The sequence below is a fragment of the Apodemus sylvaticus genome, chromosome 2 (assembly GCF_947179515.1).
Source record: "Apodemus sylvaticus chromosome 2, mApoSyl1.1, whole genome shotgun sequence".
Classification (NCBI taxonomy): domain Eukaryota; kingdom Metazoa; phylum Chordata; class Mammalia; order Rodentia; family Muridae; genus Apodemus; species Apodemus sylvaticus.
This window is the reverse complement of record NC_067473.1, coordinates 64,897,149-64,921,333: the sequence shown is the minus strand read 5'-3', so window position 1 is coordinate 64,921,333 and position 24,185 is coordinate 64,897,149. Positions and strand designations below refer to the sequence as shown.

At 39.8% G+C, this 24,185-nt stretch overlaps 1 protein-coding gene and 1 pseudogene across 1 annotated transcript; both read left to right on the top strand.

Annotated features, from left to right (window-relative positions):
* Positions 1-365: 365 nt before the first annotated feature.
* On the top strand, positions 366-1,307 carry LOC127677397 (olfactory receptor 9A1-like). Its single transcript, XM_052172481.1, has one exon. The coding sequence runs from the start codon at positions 366-368 to the stop codon at positions 1,305-1,307; it is 942 nt and encodes a 313-aa protein (XP_052028441.1).
* A 6,505-nt stretch (positions 1,308-7,812) lies between these two features.
* On the top strand, positions 7,813-17,992 carry LOC127677879 (high mobility group protein B1-like; annotated as a pseudogene).
* The last annotated feature ends 6,193 nt before the right edge of the window (positions 17,993-24,185 follow it).

Sequence of the window (24,185 nt, the reverse complement as noted above, 5' to 3'; positions counted from 1 at the left end):
AACAAATGTTATCTATTCCTTGTACTCAGTATACATGAACATCTGCTAAGTTGCATAAATTAAGAGTTTATTAGAATTTTTCATATATGCATGCACTGTTCACTCTTCAAATCCAGCTCCCCTTCCTTAAGCACACCCTCCAAACATCTAACTCTGCCTGATCTCTAATCATTGAATCCTGCATTCAGATTGACATTATAACTTCCACATAAGAAAAAACACTTGTCTTTTGTTGCCTGACTTTCTTTAAATCAGCCCTAGCCACTGGGCTACACATGACTGGACCACATTCATACTATGAAATGACAAGCACTGTTTTGTCTCCCTTTTCTTTAGACCTCATAGTAACAAGTGCTCAGAACCAAATGTTGGGAAACTACACTAGTGCCACAGAATTTTTTCTGTTAGGTTTTCCTGGCACCAAAAAACTACGTCACATCCTTTTTGCGACCTTCCTTCTCTTGTACTCAGTGACAATATTGGGGAATATGCTCATCATCATAGTAGTCCATGCTGACAGACGTCTGCAGTCTCCCATGTACTTCTTCCTTGGCCACCTCTCTGTCCTGGAGATCCTCATCACATCCGTTGCTGTCCCTTATATGCTCCAAGGGCTACTTGTACAGATGCAGATAATATCTTTGTCTGCATGTTGCGTACAACTGTACTTGTATCTTTCTTTGGGGAGCTCAGAGTTAATACTAATAGGGGTGATGGGAGTGGACCGTTATGTGGCTGTCTGCAACCCTTTAAGATACAGTGTCATCATGAGCAGCCGTACTTGTACCTGGATGGTAACCGTGTCATGGGTATTTGGTTTCCTCTTTCAAATATGGCCAGTCTATGCCACATTTCAACTTACTTTCTGCAAGTCAAACCTATTAGATCATTTCTACTGTGACCGGGGACAGTTGTTCAAGCTATCCTGTGAAAACACCCTTTTCACAGAGTTTATTCTGTTTTTAATGGCTGTTTTCATTATCATTGGTTCCATGATCCTAACGATTATCTCTTACACATACATCATCTCCACCATCCTCAAGATCCCCTCAGCCTCTGGCCGGAGGAAAGCCTTCTCCACTTGTGCCTCCCACTTCACCTATGTTGTGATTGGCTACGGCAGCTGTTTGTTCCTCTATGTGAAACCTAAGCAGACACAGGCAGCAGAGTACAACAGGGTAGCATCACTCCTGGTGTTGGTGGTGACCCCCTTCCTGAATCCTTTCATCTTCACTCTTCGAAATGAAAAGTTTATAGAGGCCTTCAGAGATGGAGTGAAGCGCTCCTGCCAACTTCTCAAGCATTAGAGCTGCCTTGGATACCATCTTCACTATGGGCTTTAGCAATCTGAAAACAACAAGCAATTCAAATCATTCTGCAATAAACATTTCCACATCAGAATGTGGGTGACTCGCGGAGGATTTTAAGATTCTGAGTAGCTGCCATTTGTAACTGAGTGGATTCTGTGTAGATTATTCAACTATTGTTAGTTGTGTTTTGTTTTGTGGTCTTGGGGACTGAATCGATGCTCATCCACATGCTAAACAAGTGCTGTATCATTAAGCTGTAGCTCAGCCTTCAGCCTGCTATTTTTAGTATATCAATATACAAATACTTATAATTACAATGTATTTTCTAAAATAAATTTGACATGTGTAATATGTAAACTACATGTTCATTTTAGAATATCTGAACATGTGTGTGGGACAAAAAAAAAATCTCTCAAACTAACAATTTTTTTTCTAGTTTCCAAGACTGTCTTCCTCTACATAGAGATGAGCTTTCATTGTGTTTTCAAGATGTTTCATGCTTATAATTGCTGAGTGTACTGGCAGTTTTGTGTGTCAACTTGACACAGGCTGGAGTTATCACAGAGAAAGGAGCTTCAGTTGGGGAAGAGCCTCCATGAGATCCAGCTGTGGGGCATTTTCTCAATTAGTGATCAAGTAGGGAGGGCCCCTTGTGGGTGGTGCCACCTTTGGGCTGGTGTTATTGGGTTCTATAAGAGAGCAGGCTGAGCAAACCAGGGGAAACAAGCCAGTAAGAAACATCCCTCCATGGCCTCTGCATCAGCTCCTGCTTCCTGACTTGTTTGAGTTCCAGTCCTGACTTCCTTTAGTGATGAACTGCAATGTGGAAGTGTAAGCTCAATAAACCCTTTCCTCCCCAACTTTCTTCTTGGTCATGATGTTTGTACAGGAATAGAAACCCTGACTAAGACAAATTGGTACCAAGAGTGGGGTATTCCTGTGACAACCTGACCATGTTTTGGGGAGGACTGTGGAAGGACTTTGGAACTTTGAGCTAGAAAAGCCATTAGAATATTAAGAGCTCGATGGAAAGTTCTGTAGGAGCTTGGAAGACAATCTTAAGAACAGTGCAAAAGATGGAGGCCCGGCTTGTGAAATTTCAGAGGGAAGATTAAAGACTCTTACAGTGGCCATGTTTTGATTGTGAAGATTCTGTGGTTTTGGTTAGCTGGGGCTGAAGAATCAGCTGTGAGTAACAAGATACGAGAACCACTACAGCAACCCTTTGTGTTACTGAGACTATTGATGCTGGTTAGCTGGAGCTAAGAAATTAGCGGTGATTAAGAAGAGACCAGCATCACTGAGGTGAAATCTTCTGGGAAGTGTTTTCTTAGAGCACAGAGGCTATGTTCCAGAGATAGCCACAGTTGTATTTTGTGCTGTGGCTGGACTTGGTACTGTGTAAGAGTCACCCAAATGGTACTGGTTTTGAAGGCATGAAGGAGTCATGAAGAGCAGCTGAGGCTCTTGGTACAGGGAGGGGCCACAGAAGGCCATTGGTGAAGGTGCAGCCTCAGTTGCAATTACTAGCCCAGGACTTGAAGGGGTCATGCATAGGAGCAGAGGCTTGTCACCCTGAAGAGAGCCTATGAGAGGCTATTGGTGAAGCCTAAATACAGTGGAAGATAGCAGCATTTTGGAGATGCCAATATTATGCAATGACCACCAAGAACAGCAGCAGCAGTGGAGCACAGGCAGCTGGAGCCTAGAAGACAAGCTGTGTGCTACAAAGGGCAGAGCTGAAGAAGTGACCCAAGCCCTTGGAAGAGCCCAGAAGATCGTGAGTTGGATCCCAGACATTGAACCATTGGAGTTTGAGTTTTGCTTTTGGTTGTGACTGTGCCCTGATATGTTTCCCTCTTGAAGGAAGAAACTAGTTTAGTGGAGCCCACAGTTGAGAGACTTTGAATTTTTAAAGGACTTTGAATTTTAAAGATGTTGGACATTTTAAGGTGATTGAACTTTTAATATGTAAAGACTGTGGGACTTTTAATGTAATTTAGATCTTGGGGATGAATTAGAAAGTAAGGGTTGAGGCTTAATAGTGATGTGTTTGTGTGTCAAGTTGACAAGGGGTCAATTGTACTGGCAGTTTTGTGTGTCAACTTGACATAGGCTGGAGTTATCACAGAGAAAGGAGCTTCAGTTGGGGAAGTGCCTCCATGAGATCCAGCTGTGGGGCATTTTCTCAATTAGTGATCAAGTGGGGAGGGCCCCTTGTGGGTGGTACCATCCCTGGGCTGGTGCTCTTGGGTTCTATAATAGAGCAGGCTGAGCAAGCCAGGGGAAGCAAGCCAGTAAGAAACATCCCTCCATGGCCTCTGCATCAGTTCCTGCTTCCTGACCTGCTTGAGTTCCAGTCCTGACTTCCTTTAGTGATGAACTGCAATGTGGAAGTGTAAGCTCAATAAACCCTTTCCTCCCCAACTTACTTCTTGGTCATGATGTTTGTGCAGGAATAGAAACCCTAACTAAGACACTGAGCAATGTCAGAACTAGACCCATGCTTCAACCATCATAAGGTTACACCTCCGGGGTCTCACTAGTGACAGCACCTCACTGGGAACTTCTCTACCGGAAGTAAGGAGAGTGAGACTGAGCTCACTCCACAACCCTGGCCCTTTAGCAGTCTCAGACCAGGGTTTGTCCTTAAATCTGTGAGCTTTCTTAGGGGATGACAAAGAATGTGTAGGAAAGAGGCAGGTTCTGATGTCACCATCATCTCAGATGTGTTCTTAAAGTTAAGTATCAAGGCAGAACTTGCCTAGCTGAGTCCTCCCAGAGAAGACTGGGGAAGAAGTGGCTGCTCTTCCCTCTGTGGGCCTCACATGCTATACAGTTCTAGCAGCTTTGCTCTTCCCTGCTCTCCACTGCACTCCTGAAGTGTTCTTTTCCTAAGTCCCTTTCTGTCTCTTTTTCTGTGGTTTCCCTGTTCACTTCTGCATTCTTTTGCCTCTTTTCCTTTACCAGGATCAAGTTTACCAAGCTATCTGTCACCCACCATGTTCTGCTAGCCTCTGCTTCGGTGTCACCCTAGTCCAGCTCTTGCTCCTGTCACACACCTTCTCAATATTCATCCATCTTATGATAGAAATTTAGAAATCTTTTCTGCCCCATTACAGAAATAATTCTGCAAGTTGATAGTAACTCAGATGTCAGAATTCGGCTGCTGAACCACATTGCTTTGGTTAAATGCTACAGGATGATAGGAAGAATCAAGATGTCTATCATTTATAAAATTTCCAGAACATATTGTTTAATAAAAAATAAAGACTAGAAAGTTTTAACTGTTAATTTTTATAAGATATATATATCATATATATATATATATATATATATATATATATATATATATTCCTACTTGCATATATTTGGAGGAAGCCAATCTGGGAAATGATTGGAATGGGGTGAGAAAGAGTGGTAGGAAAGACATAAGTGCCATACACTTTATATTGCCTTGAGTTTTATTTCATAATAATGTCCAATTCACTGACACAGAAAAAAAAATCCTGCTTGAAGATATCAAGAAGAGTGGCTTGGTATTTTATTATTTTCATTATACCAGTAGAGTTATCTTGGCCTAAGATCTTCATTGAGTTTAGATAATTTGTGTCTATAAAACTAAATGGAGAAGATGGGACAAAAAAAATGAGAGATGGATTTTGCTTGTGCATATGACTTTGCTAATTTTCTAAACACAGAGATATAGAAGATTTTTTGATACTTTGTGTAACCATCTGATGCATGTTGCAGGTAACTGATCACTCTGGCTTGCTTTTGCATTTCTCAGGTTTAAATAAATAGTCTTACAGAAATACTAACTGTGAACTTTACTCTCTTCATTTGTTATTCACATTTCTGTGTATTTTGGGGATTTATTTTGCTTTTATTGTTTGTTTGGGGAGACTTATCGGTTTTGGGTAGGGGTATTGGTTTGTTGTTTTGGTTGGTATGCAATTCACTGAGTAGCTCTGGCTGGCCTCCAATTTGTGGTTTCTCTATCCAACCTATCTGAGTCACATCTACTGTGTACTATGGTAGCTAGTTTGTACATATTGTCTTAAAGTATTTTCCCATTAAAAAAAAGTTAGCAACACTAAGTAATAGTGTAAGTAAAGTCTTATCAATTAAAGAAAAATGGAGAATGCAGGAACAGAATTTTTCACTTTTAATATCATACTGAGGTATTAACATTATTCAGACTACTGGGTGTATTATCAGGAACAAAACAAATAACTCTTCGCATTAAAAAAGTTATATGTTATATATATACACATACAAATATACATCATGTATGCATGCATATGCATACACATATGCATAGATAGATAGATAGATAGATAGATAGATAGATAGATAGATAGATAGATAATAGAGGTATAGGAGAAAGAGAGAAAGAGAGAGAGAGAGAGAGAGAGAGAGAGAGAGAGAGAGAGATCCTTTGGATTCTGTAAACTATGGTCTGAGTCTGTCTAAGAGGCATCCTAGCAACAAGAACAAATTCAATACCACTGAGTATTCCTAGGCCTACATCCTGATCTTTTGTAATATAACTTGGCAGCTTCATGCAGAAATTGCTGACTCCAGGTCTATTACAGAAAAATCTACACAATAAGCTTTAAGCTCAGAGCAACTTGTCATGCCACTTATCAAAGATTACTTATGTCAGAGGGGCAAAATGTTAAGTCATCAACTGGAAAAGATTCCCACTGGCCAAAGATAAAGGACAGTGTACTTCAAAAAATAGAAACAGTCATTTTAAGACCATTAAATATATTTTATATCTGTGATTTGATAATGATATTTTAATAAGTAGTCACTTTCTTATTCATCAGACAAAAATCTAGTCAAAGCTCTAAAATTGCCTATTAACCTCCATGAAAATGTGGATAAATGGGGCTAGTAAAATGAACTGGTAAATAACGGCACTTGCCACCATGCCTGATAACCTAAATTCATTAGAGAGCTGATTCCTACAATCTGTTCTCTGACCTTCACACACAGGCCATTCCATGTCTGTGCTCCCCCACACACTATACATTTAAAGTGCATAAATGTGATTTTTAAAATATTTAAATGGGCCAGCTAGATGGACTAGCAAGGGAGGGAACCTGTTCAACAAGCTTCCTAACCTGAACTTTATGCCCAGGATCCATACAGTGTAATGAGAGAGCAGACTCCAGCTAGTTGTCTCTTAAGCTATGGAACATGACTATCCACACTAAGCACAAAACAAACAAATGTGTGAGTACAGAAAAATGTGCTTAACTGTACAATGCAAATTGAAAAAACATACCTAAAGATTATAGAAAATTCTATATGTCAAAGTATCTGATGTCCTCAGCCAATAAATAAGAAAGAAGTGAAAGGCTCACCATGTCACCGTAAACTTTAATAACAAACCATTAAAAGATCAAGCTGTAGAGCATGCCAGTGTAAACTGGGGTGGGAAAGCCATCAGAGTATGCAATGAAAGGGAGCCTAGAAAGTCTAGATCCCACATCCGCACACATGAGGCAGCAAGGGTGAGCATTGCCAGCGTCACCTCAGGCTCATCACACATTCCAATTCAAATTAGTATTTGGTCATTGCACATCCAGGGACTTTTTACTGTTGCCAATTTTATTAATTAATGAATTAATTTACCCATATCTTGATCAGGGCTTCCCCTCCACTTCTCCTTTTTTTACTTTCCATAATTTATTTTCTTATTCATATTACATCCCAAACAAAGAAAATGAAGTCATCACACCACAGAGATGCCTTCATGTTCATGTCTATAGCTAAGATGTAGATCAAACTGATACCTACTGTTGATGGAATGATCATAAAAACATGAGAGTATTGTTCATTATGTAAAATAATGACTCATCACTTTCAGCAAAATGGAAGGAACCATTAAATTAGGAAACTATTTTAAACCCTGAAAAGTTTTCCAGACTCCCAAGGGACCAATTATTTCCCCACTCTCAAAACTTTGTAAGGAATAAAAGCAATTATTGCCTTCCTAAAGAACACATATACCTTACTTTTTATTAATAAATATATCATGACACAAATCACTTGGATTTTTCTCTTGAGACATTCTTCTATAGTTTTTTTTCCAACTAGTTTTAGTCTGGTTTCCATAATTGTGATAAACACCATGACTATAAACATCTTAGAGAGGAAAAGGTTTGTCTTTGTTTTCAGCTTTTAGTCCATCACTGAGGGAAGCCTGAAGAGGAGAGCTCAAGGCAGGAACACGGGGACTGGAACTGAAGAACAGACCACGGAGGAGTGCTACCTTCTGGCTTGCTTTGCTACTTTTAAATACATCCTAGGCTCACTTGCTTAGAGATAGCATCTCTCATGTCTGTCAGGGAGCTGGCCCATCCTGTATCAATTAGCAATGAACAAAATGCGCAAAGAATAGCCTTGAATTCATTGGCACAGGAAACAACTTCCTGAACTGAACACAAAAGCTCAGGCACTAAGATTAACAATTAAGAAATGGAACGTCATGAAACTGAAAAGCTTCTGTAAGACAAAGGAGACTATCCATAGGAAAAAGCGGCAGCCTACAGAATGGGAAAAAGATATTCACCAACACTATATCCCACAGATGACTAATATCAAAATATGTAAAGAACGCAAGAAATTAGACACCAACAAGCCAAATACTCCAATTGAAAAATCAGATACAGAGATAAACACAAAATTCTCAACAGAGGACTCTCTAACGTCTGAGAAATTTTCAACAGCCTCAGTCATCAGAGAAATTCAAATCCAAACAACTCTTAAGATTCCATCTTACACCTATCAGAATGGCTATATCAAGGATTTGGGAGATTGGCGGTGGCAGCAGCAGCAGCAGCAACAGCAGCAGCTCGTCCAGCTGAAGGGCCACCACCAGTGGAACCAAGGCGACAGGGTCCAGGCAGGCACTGTGCCCGCTACCACTGACCACTGCTGGCCAGCCGGGCTGCAAGCGGTGGCGGATTTACGGTGCCTTTCACTGCACTGAAGCCACATCAGAACTCTGCCTCCCACCAGTCAGTTACGAGAGGCTCTCCGCCTTCTTGGCTCTCGGATGCCAGAGAGATCTGACAGCCCCAGGTATACAGACATAGCCCAAGGCCAACTTCTCCAGGGTCTAAGCCAGGCAGGCATTGGCCTGTATCCAGGCTCTGGGCTGTCCAGTGGGCCATCTGTGTGCCAACCCGGCCAGGAGGTTGTTAGCCCGGCAGACTGTCCCGGCACTTGCAGGGGGCACTCGCAACTCCATCTTGGCTACCTGACAGAACCAGTTAGCAGACATAGCCTGAACATTGCTCGGGCCTAAGCCTGTCAGGCTTTTGCCTGGACTCAGGGTCTGAGCAGCTAGGCTAGCCATGTGTGCATCAACCCGGTTGGGGGATCCGCTGCCCAGCAGAGTGATCAACACTCGAAAAGGTCCCTGTAGCATACAACATCAGCACTCCCTGAAGGAGCAAACAGGCATCACCTGGTTCACAGAGACAATCTGGGGCAAGGCACACTAGGGCTCCAAGGGCACCCAAGAGGAGGGCAGCACATCAGCAATCTGCAACAGGGGAAACCCAGCCATCAGGTGTTGCGGAAATAGCCTTACAGCCTCACAGGAAGCTCAAACACCAGCCAGAGACAAGTCCAACTAACACCAGAGATAACAAGATGGCAAAAGGCAAACATAGGAACACTACAAACAGAAATTTAGGCAATATGGCAGAGTCTGAACCCAACTCTCCAACAACAGCAAGTCCTAGATAACCCAACACACCAGAAAAACAAGATTTGGATTTAAAATCACTGGTCATGATGCTGCTAGAAGAACACAAAAAGGACATAAATGAATCTCTTAAATAAATACAGGGGAACATAAATAAGCTAGAAACCTGTATATTGGAAACACAAAAATCACTTAAAGAAATGCAGGAGAAAGTGAGTCATGAAAGAGGAAACACAAAAATCTCATAAAGAATTAAAGGAAAACACAAACAAACAAATGAAGGACCTGAGCAAAACCATCCTGGATCTAAAAACAGAAGTAGAAACAACTAAGAAATCACAAAGGGAGACAACTTTGGAGATAGAAAACTTTGAGAAGAAATCAGGGGCCATAGATGCAAAATACCAACAACAGAATACAAGAGATGGAAGAAAGAATCTCAGATGCTGAAGATAGCATAGAAACCATTGACTCAACAGTCAAAGAAAATGCAAAATGCAAAAAGCTTGCATCCCAGAACATCCAGGAAAACCAGGACACAATGAGAAGATCAAACCTAAGGATTATAGGTATAGATGAGAATGAAGATTTACAACTGAAAGGGCCAGCAAATATCTTCAACAAAATTATGGAAGAAAACTTCCCTAACCTAAAGAGAGAGATGCCCATGAATATACAAGAAGCCTACAGAACTCCAAACAGACTGGACCTGAGCAGAAATACCTCCCGTCGCATAATAATCAAACCCCCAAATGTACTAAACAAAGAAAGAATATTAAAGGCAGTAAGAGAAAAAAGGGCAAGTAACATATAAAGGAAGACCTATCAGAATCACACCAGACTTCTCACCAGAGACCATGAAAGCTAGAAGATCCTGGCCTGATCTCATGCAGACTCTAAGAGAATACAAATGTCAGCCAAGACTACTATACCCAGCAAAACTCTCAATAACCATAGATGGAGAAACCAAGATATTCCATGACAAAACCAAATTTACACAATATCTTTCTAGAAACCCAGCCCTACAAAAAATAATAGGAGGAAAACTCAAATACAAGGAGGGAAACTACACCTTGGAAAAAGCAAGAGAGTAACCTTCTTTCATCAAACCCAAAAGAAGATAACCACTCAAATATAAAAATAACATCAAAAATGACAGGAAGTAATAATCACTATTCCTTAATATCTCTACACATCAATGGACTCAATTCCCCAATAAAAAAAAGACAGTCTTTTCAACAAATGGTGCTGGTTCAACTGGAGGTCAACATGCAGAAGAATGTGAATTGATCCATCCTTATCTCCTTGTACTAAGCTCAATTCCAAATGGATCAAGGACCTACACATAAAGCCAGACACTCTGAAGCTAATAGAAAAGAATCTGGGGAAGACCCTTGAGGACGTCAGTACAGGGAGAAAGTTCCTGAACAGAACACCAATAGCGTATACTCTAAGATCAAGAATTGACAAATGGGACCTCATAAAATTACAAAGTTTCTGTAAGGCAAAGGACACCATCAAAAGGATAAATCGGCAACCAACAAATTGGGAAAAGATCTTGACCAACTCTACATCAGATAGAGGGTTAATATCCAATATATACAAAGAACTCAAGAAGTTAGACCCACAGAAAACCAAATAACCCTATTAAAAAATGGGGTACAGAGCTAAACAAAGAATTTTCACCTGAAGAACTTCAGATGGCTGAGAAGCATCTTAAAAAATGCTCAACTTCATTAGTCATTAGGGAAATGCAAATCCAAACAACCCTGAGATTTCACATTACACCAGTCAGAATGGCTAAGATTAAAAATTCAGGAGACATCAGGTGTTGGTGAGGATTTGGAGAAAGAGGAACACTCCTCCATTGCTGGTGGGGTTGCAAATTGGTACAACCACTCTAGAAATCAGTCTGGCGGTTCCTCAGAAAACTGGGCACGTCACTTCTGGAGGATACTGCTATACTACTCCTGGGCATATACCCAGAGGATTCCCCAGCAGGTAATAAGGATATGTGCTCCACTATGTTCATAGCAGTCCTATTTATAATAGTCAGAAGCTGGAAAGAACCCAGGTATCCTTCAATGGAAGAATGGATGCAAAAAAATGTGGTATATATACAATGGAGTACTATTCAGCCATTAGAAACAATGAATTCATAAAACTCTTAGACAAATGGATGGAGTAAAACAATCATGATTTGCACTCACTAATAAGTGGATATTAGCCTAGAAAATTGGAATACCCAAAACATAATCCACACATCAAATGAGGAACAAGAAGAACAGAGGAGTGGCCCCTGGTTCTGGAAAGACTCAGTGTAGCAGTATAGGGCGATACCAGAACAGGGAATTGGAAAGGGGTAGATGGGAGAACAGGGGGAGGGAAGAGGGCTTATGGGACTTTCGGGAGTGGGGGTCCAGAAAAGGGGAAATCATTTGAAATATAAATAAAAAAGATATCGAATAAAAAAAAAGAATGGCCATATTGGGAAAAAATAGTGATATTACATGCTGGTTAGGATGTGCAGAAAGGAGACCACTCCTCCATTGCTGGTGGGACTGCAAACTTGTACAACTACCTTAGAAATCAATTTGTCAGTTTCTCAGAAAATTGAGAACAGTTTCACCTATACCTGGGCTTATACTCAAAAGATGCTCCACTATACCACAAGGACACTTATCAACTATGTTCATATCAGCTTTATTCATAGTAGCCAGAAAATGCAAGCAACCTATATGTTCCTCAACTAAAGAATGGATAAAGAGAATGTGGTACATTTATACAATGGAATATTACTCAGCTATCAAAATCAATGACACCATAAAATTTGCAGGCAAATGGATGGAGCTAAAAAAAGAACATCCTGAGTGAGATAATCTAGACCCAGAAATACACACATGCTATTCTCACTTATCATGGGCAACAGTGCTACAATTCACAGACACAAAGAAGCTAAGCAAAAAGGAGGACCCAAGGGATGGGGGTGTTGCTTGAATCTCACTGAGTAGGAGAAGTAGACAAGACATCAAGGAGGAAGGTAACTGAGTAGAGGAGAAGAAAGGGGGAGCAGGAAGGATATATTTGGGGAAGGATGGAAGAAGAAACACTGGGAAAGACAACCGGAATCAGGGGGTGGGGGCATCTCTGGGACAAGCTAGAAAACTTATGACCCTCTTCTTCTCTTGCTCTTCTTCCCTTACTCTCTCCCACTCTTTCTACATTTCCTCCCCCCCCCACTTTCCACATGTCATGGCCAGACTCTCATCGTTGTCGTCCTCCTTCTCCTCCTTTTCCTCTTCCTCCTCCTCCTCTTCCTCCTCCTCCTCCTTCTCTCTCTCTCACTCTCTGTGTCTTTCTCTGACTCTACTACCCACTCAACTCCCCTCCCCATGCCCTAAATAGATTCTATTCTAAACTTTAAAGAGAAAGAAAGTAAAGCAAAGCAATGAAAAGAAAAGAAAAAGAAAAAAGAAAAGAAAAGAAAAAAGAAAACCTTTGACCACTGAAATTCCCAGGAATCCATAGGGATGACCCTAGCAAAGACTCCTAGCAGTGGGGGATATGGAACCTGAAACAGCCATCTCCAGTAACCAAAAAGACTTCCAATGTAGAATCCAGACAACAACCCAATCACAAAACTTTAGACCCACAATTTGTCCTGTCTATGAGAAGTTCAGTGGTAAAGATGGAGCAGAAATTAAGTGAAATAAAAACCAATGACTAGCCCAGCTTGAGGCCTATACTTGAGAGGAAGCCCACCCTTGACACAATGATATTTTTCTATACTTGCAGACAATAACCTAGCATAACTGTCATCATAAAGGCTTTACCCAGGAACTGATGGAAACAGATGGAGAAACCCACAGCCAAACATTTAGTAGACATCAGGGAATCCTATAGAATATGGGTAGGAAGAATAGAAGGAGCCAGGGGGATCAAGAACACCATAGGAAAACCTACAAAAACTACTAACCTAGACCCATAGGATCTCATAGAGACTGAATGCCAACCAGAAGGCATACATGGGATGGGTCTAGGACCTCTGCACATATATAACAATTGTGCAGCTGGGTCTTCATGTGGAACTCCTAAAGCAGAAAAAGGGGCTATCTCTGATTACATTGTCTGCCTTTGGATTGTTTTTCCCCAAACTGGACTGCCTTGCCTCAACTCAATAGAAGAAGATGTACCTAGTTTTACTGCAACTTGATATGCCAAGGCGGGTTAATATCTGTAGGAGACCTCCCATTTTCTGAGAAGGGGAGGGGAGAGGGAGAGAAGAGGGAGGAGCTTGGAGGGGAAGAGTGAGGGGAAGTTGCAATCGTGATGTAAATAAATAAATTAATTAAAATTTTAAAGTATAGGTATTTATAAAGAATTGTTAAGAGTATATGAAAAACTAAATATTTCTACATAAATTCAAAATTGGATAACTCTCTGATGGGTGAGACAGAGATCATTTTAACAAGGTTTTATATCCTGCCTTTCAATCTGTTTTGTTTTGGTTTTAGCCTTGGTAAGATGTTGCTTCGAATGTAAATATCAAAATAGTATAAACTATGAATTTTCCCAATACCTTGTTATAGATATTTACCAAACTACTTTTTGTACTAGCCTCTCCCATATAAACTAACACTCAAGATAGCCCCTCCCCCACCAGGAATGAGCATAGGTCAATCTAATCCAGGAAATTATTCAGTGGAGGCTTTTCTCTTAGAGGACTCTGGACTGTGTCAAGTTGACAAGTAAAGCTAGGACTGAGAATATGGGTTTGATAAATATAGCTAATATGAAATCAAATGAAGATAAACATTCAAAGGTACCAACCCAGGACTCTTTAGAGTAAAATGTATCTTTATAAAAAATATCCAGACACAAAATAACACCTGATGTTTATGGTTGCTTTGCATATCCAAATAAAAATGTCTAGTTTACTTTCTCAAGTAGAAATTTAGAAATTACGCAGCATAGTTAGTTTGCAAAAATCACCTAGTAAAATATTACACACACAAAGGTTGAAGTTTGAAGGAACTAATGCACATGCATAAAATATATAGGCGAATGAATTAGATGAGAACAAGTTTCTACATGGATGGTAATGCTTTTAGTAAGCCACAAATTAAGTGTTTCCCTTTCTTTTTTACCCTTTCTCTCACTAATTACAGAGATACTAGTCAGTTGTCTTTGAATCAGGCTGAATTTGGCTTGGACGTGCTTTTCTTGAAACTCTAACTGGTACATGGCAAGATCCTCTGTTACTTGACCTTCATGTCCGTAAAGCCTCAAGGAATCCAAGAATAATCCACTTCTGTCCTTAGCTTTAGTTTTTGCCAGACTCACCACTCCAAATAATACACCTTGTATATAAAATAACACTTGTTTATTTTCCTGGTCATAAACTTTCAATGCTTTATCAACCTTTTACAAATGCTATATTCCCAATTAAAATCTGAACAAAAAGAAAAAAAGAAACGGAAAGGGAAAAAAAGGAAAGGAAAGGCTCACAAGCCAGTCTGATGGAGGTGACATTTCAATTGATGTCCCCTCTTCCGAGGAATGTCACATTGACAACCATCTAACACCTCTTAATCATACCTTTCATTGCCTTCACACACCTCTCAATCACACCCCTTGTGGCCATCATGCACTTCTTTTATTTATTTTTATTTTTTTTTATTTCATTCGATATATTTTTTATTTACATTTCAAATGATGTCCCCTTTTCTGGTCCCCCATTCCCCAAAAGTCACATAAGCCCCCTTCCCTCCCCCTATTCTCCCACCCACCCCTTCCCACTTCCCTGTTCTGGTTTTGCCTTATACTGCTACACTGAGTCTTTCCAGAGCCAGGGGCCACTCCTCCATTCTTCTTGTACCTCATTTGATGTGTGGATTATGTTTTGGGTATTCCAGTTTTCTAGGTTAATATCCACTTATTAGTGAGTGCATACCATGTTTGATCTTTTGAGACTGAGTTACCTCACTTAGTATGATGCTCTCCAGCTCCATCCATTTCTTAATCCATCCCTTGTTATAAGTCAAGCACACTAATTTTTCTATCTTGTTCTACTTTTCTGAAATGATAAGTGTTGTGATTCAAGGCTTTGGAAATTTGGCATAGAATAGACTATTGTCCCATTATTGTATATCACACAGCCAGAAACAGCAATGTCTCACAGCTAAGATAAAGTTAAGATTATTGGGGAAACAGTCTCTGATATTTTCCTAGTTAAAGAGTGATTATAGAGAGTTCCCCTTTCCTTTTCTGGAATCTCTTTCCTTAGCGATGTTCTTCCTGATTCTGTTTCTAAGCTCTGAGAAGGGGCTCCTCAGGAGTCTTGGCCTAGGCTGTGAGCTACTACGAGGTAAAGTGCACCCAGTTGTTCAGCTTTCCTAACCTCATTGAAATCGTAGGGGAATATCTGAAGCTGGAGAAATATCTGCATTGGTGAGAATTATTCTTAGATTCATTGGTCCCTTATAACTTGTGGCAATTCTTTTGCCTCTGCCTTCCAAGTGTTGGGATTACAGGCATCTGTTGCCACACCTAGAATAGTATCTTTCCATGAGTGTTCATCTCCTTAGCAACCAGGGCCTCCCTAGCTGTACTTTACATGTTCTCCTTTTCTTACCAAGCTGTAGATTTTTCAAATCCTTCTCTTCTGCTTTTTGCTCAGGATTTTTGCTGTAAATTTGGCTAAATACCACCAGTAATACCCATTCTGTTGTCTGGATGTTTTGTGTCATTAATATTTCTTCTGCCTATTAATTAGTCCACCACCTTTAAGTTTAGTCCCCCACAAAGTGTGAGGACATGGACAAAATGCATTCAAATCCTTCCTTCAAACCAATTCCCAAAAGTTTTCCACATTTTCAGATATAGTAAAAGCAAAGCCAATTTGAAGTGGACTTGGCCTGATGCTGCTTGTATTTTAATGTTAGTTTTGGCACCCAAAACTACTTACACATGTGTCTGCACATAAGACACTGAAGGACCCTGCCCCCAGTTGGTTCCAGTTGGTAAATAAAGATGCTAGCAGCCAGTGGTTGGGTGGAGCACAGAAAGGTGTGACTTTTAGGATTCCTGGAACCAAGCTGTGAAAGAGAGGAGGATGAGATGGCTGAAATGTAGAATAAATGGAAAGCAGCCCTTGGAGGGGAAGGGGATGCCCAAAAGGTAACAGCAACAAAGATAAAATGGATATTTGAAGAGTGTTAATTCAGGTATACTGGAGGGGAGTTTGAGGAGGTTTAAAAGTACTCAGCCATTGAACCAATAAAGGCATATTGAAAGTAACTGGTGTGTGTGTGTGTGTGTGTTTCAATCAGAGAGCTGGACAGTGCCGAGACTTGCTTTTGCACAACCCTCCGGGTTAATCAGCAGATTAACTAATTCACCACTACACCCATTCCACTTTCTATTAGTTAGATTTCCACAACTATATCAATTACATGAGGTAATCAACTTGCAAAGAGAAAAGGTTTATTTTTACTTAGTTTTAGGGATTTCAGTCCATGCTTTAGGCCTATATAGGAAACTGAACAAGAGCATGCAGTAAAACCTATTTACTTCATGACCAGGACAGCAAAAGACAGAGTGGGAAAAAGAGCAGGGCCCTAGAATCCACTTGAAGGACAAGCCTACAAATGCACAAAGATTGTACAATAGCCTTTACCTCTTAACGTTTTCATCACCTCCTATGGTGGTTTGAGTGAGACTAGGCCCAATAAGTTCATATGTTTGAATACTTGATTCTTATTTAGTGGACTTGCTTGAGAAGGATTAGAAGGTAAGGGTTTTTTGGAAGGGTGATGTCACTGGAAGTGAACTTTGAAGTTTCAATAGATTTATGACCCTCGCAGTATGTTCTCTGTGCTCCTGGTTTAGAGCTGAGTGTGTGCTGCTCTAATGTTATGCCTGCCTGCCTGTGTTTGCTCCCTGCCATGATGGTAATGGACACCTATTCCTCTGGAACTGTAATCTCCAATTTCCTTTTATAAATCGCATAGGTAGTGATGATTTACCACAGCAATACAAAAGTAAGTAAATCACTTCTCAAAGTGTCAAGATGGCAGTCATACTTCTATCAATCAACACATGAATCTACCATTTGAAATGTAAATAAAGCAAATATCTAATAAAAAATTTATATTAAAAAAAAATTCTGAGCAGCAGTTACAGAGTGGAAAGAGTGAGTTGGCCGTGTCTGGCTCCTACTCTCACAACTTTTGCAGTACAATGAGCTTCTTAGAGACAGCATCGGGACAAGTGAGAACCAGACAGGCACTGGGCAACTCTGTGCCTCCTGGAGGAAAATCAACTAAACAGGGACAAAGGAGATCCTAAGAAGCCAAGGGGGAAAATGTCCTCATATGCATTCTTTGTGCAAACCTGCGAGGAGGGGCACAAGAAGCACCCAGATGCTTCTGCCAACTCCTCAGAGTTCTCCAAGAAGTACTGAGAGAGGTGGAAGATCTCTGCTAAAGAAAAGTGGAAATTTGAAGATATGGCAAAGACTGGCAAAGCTCGTTATGAAAGACAAATGAAAACCTACATCCCCCCCAAAAGGGGAGACCAAAAAGAAGTTCAAGGACTGCAATGCACCCAAAAGGCCTCCTTCTGCCTCCTTCTTATTCTATTCTGAGTACTGCCCAACAATCAAAAGTGAGCATCCTGCCTTATCCATTGGTGATGTTGCAAAGAAACTAGGAGAAATGTAGAACAACATAGCAGCAGATGACAAGCAGCCCTATGAGAAGAAGACTGCCAAGCATAAGGAGAATATTGCTGCCCACAGAGCTAAAGGAAAACCTGATGCAATGAAAGAGGGGGTGGTCAAGGCTGAAAAGAGCATGAAAAAGAAGGAAGAGGAAGATGGAGGAGGATGAAGAGGATGAGGAAGAGGAGAAAAGAAGAGGAAGACCAAGATGAAGAAGATGATGATGAATAAGTTGGTTCTAGCACAGTTGTTTTTCTTGTCTATAAAGCATTTGACAGCCCCCCCCCATATACAACTCATTCCTTTTAAAGAAAAAAATTGAAATGTAAGGCTGTGTAATGTTTGTTTTTAAACTCTATAATGTCTTTTTTGTTTGTTTCTTGTTTGTATAGTTTACACAATATCAAATGTGTCTTTAGATAGCCCTGTCCTGGTGGTACTTTCAATAGCCACTAACATTGCCTGGTACAGTTTGGGGGTTGTAAATTGGCATGGAAATTTAAAGCAGGTTCTTGTTGGTGCACAGCACAAATTAGTTTATATATGGAGACAGCAGTTTGGTTTTTTGGGGTTTTTTGGGGGGAGGGCGGATATGTTTTTCAACTTCAGTTGTCTCTAATTCAGCTTATACAAAGATAATTGTTCTGTTGCCTAAGTACCACTCTGTAAATGCAAAAAGAAAAATGTTGTGGCTGTTTTATCGACATTCTGAATGCTTCTAAGTAAATACAATTTTTTATTGAAAAAAGGAATCTGAGCAGCAATGATCTACTACTAGGAACACCTGATTTAATCTTTCTATTCAGTGATAAAACAAATCTAAAATCCAAAATGCATTGATTCTGTAATCAATTTTCCATTTTAAACTATGAATTAAATCATAGTATATTAAATATTAGTATTTTACATATCTCTAATGAAAGAGGTAGTAACTAAGATAAAGTTAGAATTATTTACCGAGAGAACCAGTAGTAATAATAAACCTATAAATAAGTATCTTCTTATTTATTGAATATAATCTTCATTTACATTTCTTTTTTATTCGATATATTTTTAATTTACAATTCAAATGATTTCCGCTTTTCTGGCCCCCCACTCCCCGAAAGTCCCATAGGCCCCTTTCACTCCCCCTTTTCTCCCACCTACCCATTCCCACTTCCCTGTTCTGGTTTTGTCCTATACTGCTACACTGAGTCTTTCCAGAACAAGGAGCCACTCCTCCGTTCTCCTTGTACCTCATTTGATGTGTGGATTATGTTTTGGGTATTCCAGTTTTCTAGGTTAATATTCACTTATTAGTGAGTGCATACCATGATTGATCTTTTGAGACTGTGTTACCTAACTTACCATGATGTTCTCCAGCTCCATCCACTTGCCTAAGAATTTCATGAATTATTTCTAATGGCTGAATAGTACTCCATTGTGTAGATATACCACATTTTTTGCATCCATTCTTCCATTGAGGGACACCTGGGTTCTTTTCAGCTTCTGGCTATTATAAATAGGGCTGCTATGAACATAGTAGAGCATGTATCCTTATTACTTGCTGGGGAATCCTCTGGGTATATAGCAGGATCCTCTGGAAGTGACATGCCCAGTTGTCTGAGGAACCGCCAGACTGATTTCCAGAGTGGTTGTACCAATTTGCAACCCCACCAGCAGTGGAGGAGTGTTCCTCTTTCTCCACCACCTCTCCTCACCAACACCTGCTGTCTCCTGAATTTTTAATCTTAGCCATTCTGACTGGTGTAAGGTGAAATCTCAGGGTTGTTTTGATTTGCATTTCCCTAATGACTAATGAAGTTGAGCATTTTTTAAGATGCTTCTCCACCATCCAGAATTCTTCAGGTAATAATTCTTTGTTTAACTCTGTACCCCATTTTTAATAGGATTATTTGGTTTTCTGGGGTCTAACTTCTTGAGTTCTTTGTATATATTGGATATTAGCCCTCTATCTGATGTAGGGTTAGTCAAGATCTTTTCCCAATTTGTTGGTTGCCGATTTGTTCTTTTGATGGTGTCCTTTGCCTTACAGAAACTTTGTAATTTTATGAGGTCCCATTTGTCAATTCTTGATCTTAGAGCATACACTATTGGTGTTCTGTTCAGAAACTCTCTCACTGTACCGATGTCCTCAAGGGTCTTCCCCAGTTTCTTTTCTATTAGCTTCAGAGTGTCTGGCTTTATGTGGAGGTCCTTGATCCATTTGGATTTGAGCTTAGTACAAGGAGACAAGGATGGATCAATTTGCATTCTTCTGCATTCTGACCTCCAGTTGAACCAGCACCATTTGTTGAAAAGGCTATCTTTTTTCCATTGGATGTTTTCAGCCCCTTTGTTGAGGATCAAGTGGCCATAGGAGTGTGGGTTCATTTCTGGATCTTCAATCCCGTTCCATTGATCCGCCTGCCTGTCACTGTACCAATACCATGCAGTTTTTAACACTATTGCTCTGTAGTATTGCTTGAGGTCAGGGATACTGATTCCCCCAGAATTTCTTTTGTTGTTGAGAATAGTTTTAGCTATCCTGGGTTTTTGTTATTCCAGATGAATTTGAGAATTGCTCTTTCTAACTCTGTGAAGAATTGAGTTGGGATTTTAATGGGTATTCCATTGAATCTGTATATTGCTTTTGGCAAAATGGCAATTTTAACTTTATTTATCCTGCTGATCCATGAGCATGGGAGGTTTTTCCAATTTTTGAAGACTTCTTCCATTTCCTTCTTCAGAGTCTTGAAGTTCTTGTCATACAGATCTTTCACATGTTTGGTAAGAGTCACCCCAAGATACTTTATACTGTTTGTGGCTATTGTGAAGGGGGTCATTTCCCTAATTTCTTTCTCAGCCTGCTTATCCTTTGTGTATAGGAAGGCCACTGATTTGCTTGAGTTGATTTTATAACCTGCCACTTTGCTGAAGTTGTTTATCAGCTATAGGAGTTCTCTAGTGGAGTTTTTTGGATCACTTAGTTAGACTATCATGTCATCTGCAAATAATGATAGTTTGAGTTCTTCCTTTCCAATTTGTATCCCTTTGACCTCCTTATGTTGTCGAATTGCCCGAGCTAGTACCTCAAGTACAATATTGAAAAGATAAGGAAAAAGGGGGCAGCCCTGTCTAGTCCCTGATTTTAGAGGGATTGCTTCAAGTTTCTCTCCGTTTAGTTTGATGCTAGCTACCGGTTTGCTGTATATTGCTTTAACGATGTTTAGGTACGGGCCTTGAATTCCTGTTCTTTCCAAGACTTTAAGCATGAAAGGATGCTGAATTTTGTCAAATGCTTTTTCAGCATCCAATGAAATGACCATGTGGTTTTTTTCTTTGAGTTTGTCTATGTAGTGGATTGCATTGATGGATTTCCGTATATTGAACCAACCCTGCATCCCTGGGATAAAGCCTACTTGATCATGGTGGATGATCGTTTTGATGTGTTCTTGGATTCGGTTGGCAAGAATTTTATTGAGTATTTTTGCATCGATGTTCATAAGGGAGATTGGTCTGAAGTTTTCTTTCTTTGTTGGATCTTTGTGTGGTTTTGGTATCAGCATGATTGTGGCTTCGTAGAAGGAATTAAGTAGGGTTCCTTCTGTTTATATTTTGTGGAATAGTTTGAAGAGTATTGGTGTTAGGTCTTCTTTGAAGTTCTGATAGAATTCTGCACTGAAACCATCTGGTCCTGTGCTTTTTTTGGTTGGAAGACTTTCTATGAGCCCTTCTATTTCTTTAGGGGTTATGGGACTGTTTAGATGATCTATTTGGTCCTGATTTAATTTTGGTATTTGGTATCTGTCTAGGAAATTGCCCATTTCCTCCAGATTCTCCAGTTGTGTTGAGTATAGGCTTTTGTAGTAGGATCTGATGATTTTTTTGAATTTCCTCAGTTTCTGTTGTAATATCTCCCTTTTCATTTCTAATTTTGTTGATTTGGATACTTTCTCTGTGCCCTTTGGTCAGTCTGGCTAAGGGTTTATCTATCTTGTTGATTTTCTCAAAGAACCAGCTCCTGGACTCGTTGATTCTTTGTATGGTTCTCTTTGTTTCCACTTGATTGATTTCAGCCCTGAGTTTGATGATTTCCTGTCTTCTACTCCTCCTGGGTGAAATAGCTTCTTTTTGTTCCAGGGCTTTCAGGTGTGTCACTAAGCTGTTAGTATATGCTCTCTCCATTTTCTTTTTGGAGGCACTCAGGGCTATGAGTTTTCCTCTTAGCACTGCTTTCATTGTGTCCCAAAGATTTGGATATGTTGTGCCTTCATTTTCATTAAATTCTAAAAAGTCTCTGATTTCTTTCTTTATTTCTTCTTTGACCAAGCTGTCATTGAGTAGAGTATTGTTCAGCCTCCATGTGTATGTGGGCTTTCTGTTGTTTTTGTTGCTATTGAAAACCACTCTTACACCATAGTGATCTGATAGGAGGCATGGGATTAGTTCCATCTTCTTGTATTTGTTGAGGTCTTTCATGTGACCAATTATATGTTCGATTTTGGAGAAGGTACCATGAGGTGCTGAGAAAAAGGTATATTTTTTGCTTTAGGGTGAAATGTTCTATAAATATCCGTCAAATCCAATTGGTCTAAAGCTTCAATTAGTTTTACTGTGTCCCTGTTTAGTTTCTGTTTTCCTGATGGGTCCATTGAGGAGAGTGGAGTGTTGAAGTCCCCCACAATTATTGTGTTAGGTGCAATGTGTGCTTTGAGCTTTAGTAAAGTTTCTTTTACGAATGAGGGTGCCCTTGTATTTGGAGCATAGATGTTCAGAATTGAAAGTTCTTCTTGGTGGATTTTTCCTTTGACCAGCAAGAAGTGTCCCTCAGGGTCTCTTTTGATGACTTTAGGTTGAAAGTCGATTTTATCTGATATTAGAATGGCTACTCCTGCTCGTTTCATGAGACCATTGACTTGTAAAATTGTCTTCCAGCCTTTTACTCTAAGGTAGTTTTTGTCTTTGACATTTAGGGGTGTTTCCTATATGCAGCAAAATGTAGGGTCCTGTTTCCTTATCCAGTCTGTTAGTCTATGTCTTTTTATTGGGGAATTGAGTCCATTGATGTTAAGAGATATTAAGGAGTAGAGATTATTACTTCCTGTCATTTTTGATTTTATTTTTATATTTGAGTGATTATCTTCTTTTGGGTTTGATGAAGGAAGGTTACTATCTTACTTTTTCCAGGGTGTAGTTTCCCTCCTTGTATTTGACTTTTCCTCCTATTATTCTTTGTAGAGCTGTGTTTGTGGAAAGATATTGTGTAAATTTGGTTTTGTCATGGAATGTCTTGGTTTCTCCATCTATTGTGATTGAGAGTTTTTCTGGGTATAGTAGTCTTGGCTGACATTTGTGTTCTCTTAGAGTCTGCATGAGATCTGCCCAGGATCTTCTAGCTTTCATGGTCTCTGGTGAGAAAGAAGTCTGGTGTGATTCTGATAGGTCTTCCTTTATATGTTACTTGGCCTTTTTCTCTTACTGCCTTTAATATTCTTTCGTTGTTTAGTGCATTTGGGGTTTTAATTATTATGTGGCGAGAGGTGTTTCTGCTCAGATCCAGTCTGTTTGGAGTTCTGTAGGCTTCTTGTATATTCATAGGCATCTCTCTCTTTAAGTTGGGAAAGTTTTCTTCCATAATTTTGTTAAAGATATTTGCTGGCCCTTTCAGTTGTAAATCTTTACTCTCATCTATACCTATAATCCTTAGGTTTGGTCTTCTCATTGTATTCTGGATTTCCTGGATGTTCTGGGATACAAGCTTTTTGCATTTTGCATTTTCTTTGACTGTTGAGTCAATGGTTTCTATGGTATCTTTGGCATCTGAAATTCTTTCTTCCATCTCTTGTATTCTGTTGTTTATATTTGCATCTATGGCCCCTGATTTCTTCTCAAGGTTTTCTATCTCCAAAGTTGTCTCCCTTTGTGATTTCTTAGTTGTTTCTACTTCTGTTTTTAGATCCAGGATGGTTTTGCTCAGTTCCATCATTTGTTTGTTTGTGTTTTCCTGTAATTCTTTAAGAGATTTTTGTGTTTCCTCTTTCATGACTTCTGCCTCTTGACTCAAGTTCTCCTGCATTTCTTTAAGGTTTTTTTTGTGTGTGTGTGTTTCTTCTTTATTGGCTTCTATCTCTTGAGCCTTATTCTCCTGCATTTCTTTAAGTGGTTTTTCTGTTTGCATTATACGGGTTTCTAGCTTATTCATGTTCCCCTGTATTTCTTTAAGAGATTCATTTATGTCCTTTTTGTGTTCTTCTAGCAGCATCATGATCAGTGATTTTAAATCCAAATCTTGTTTCTCTGGTGTGTTGGCATAACCAGGACTTGCTGATGTTGGAGAGTTTGGTTCAGATGCTGCCATATTGCCTAGATTTCTGTTAGTAGAATTCTTGCGTTTGCCCTTTGCCATCTTGTTCTCTGGAATTAGTTGGTCTTGTCCCTGGCT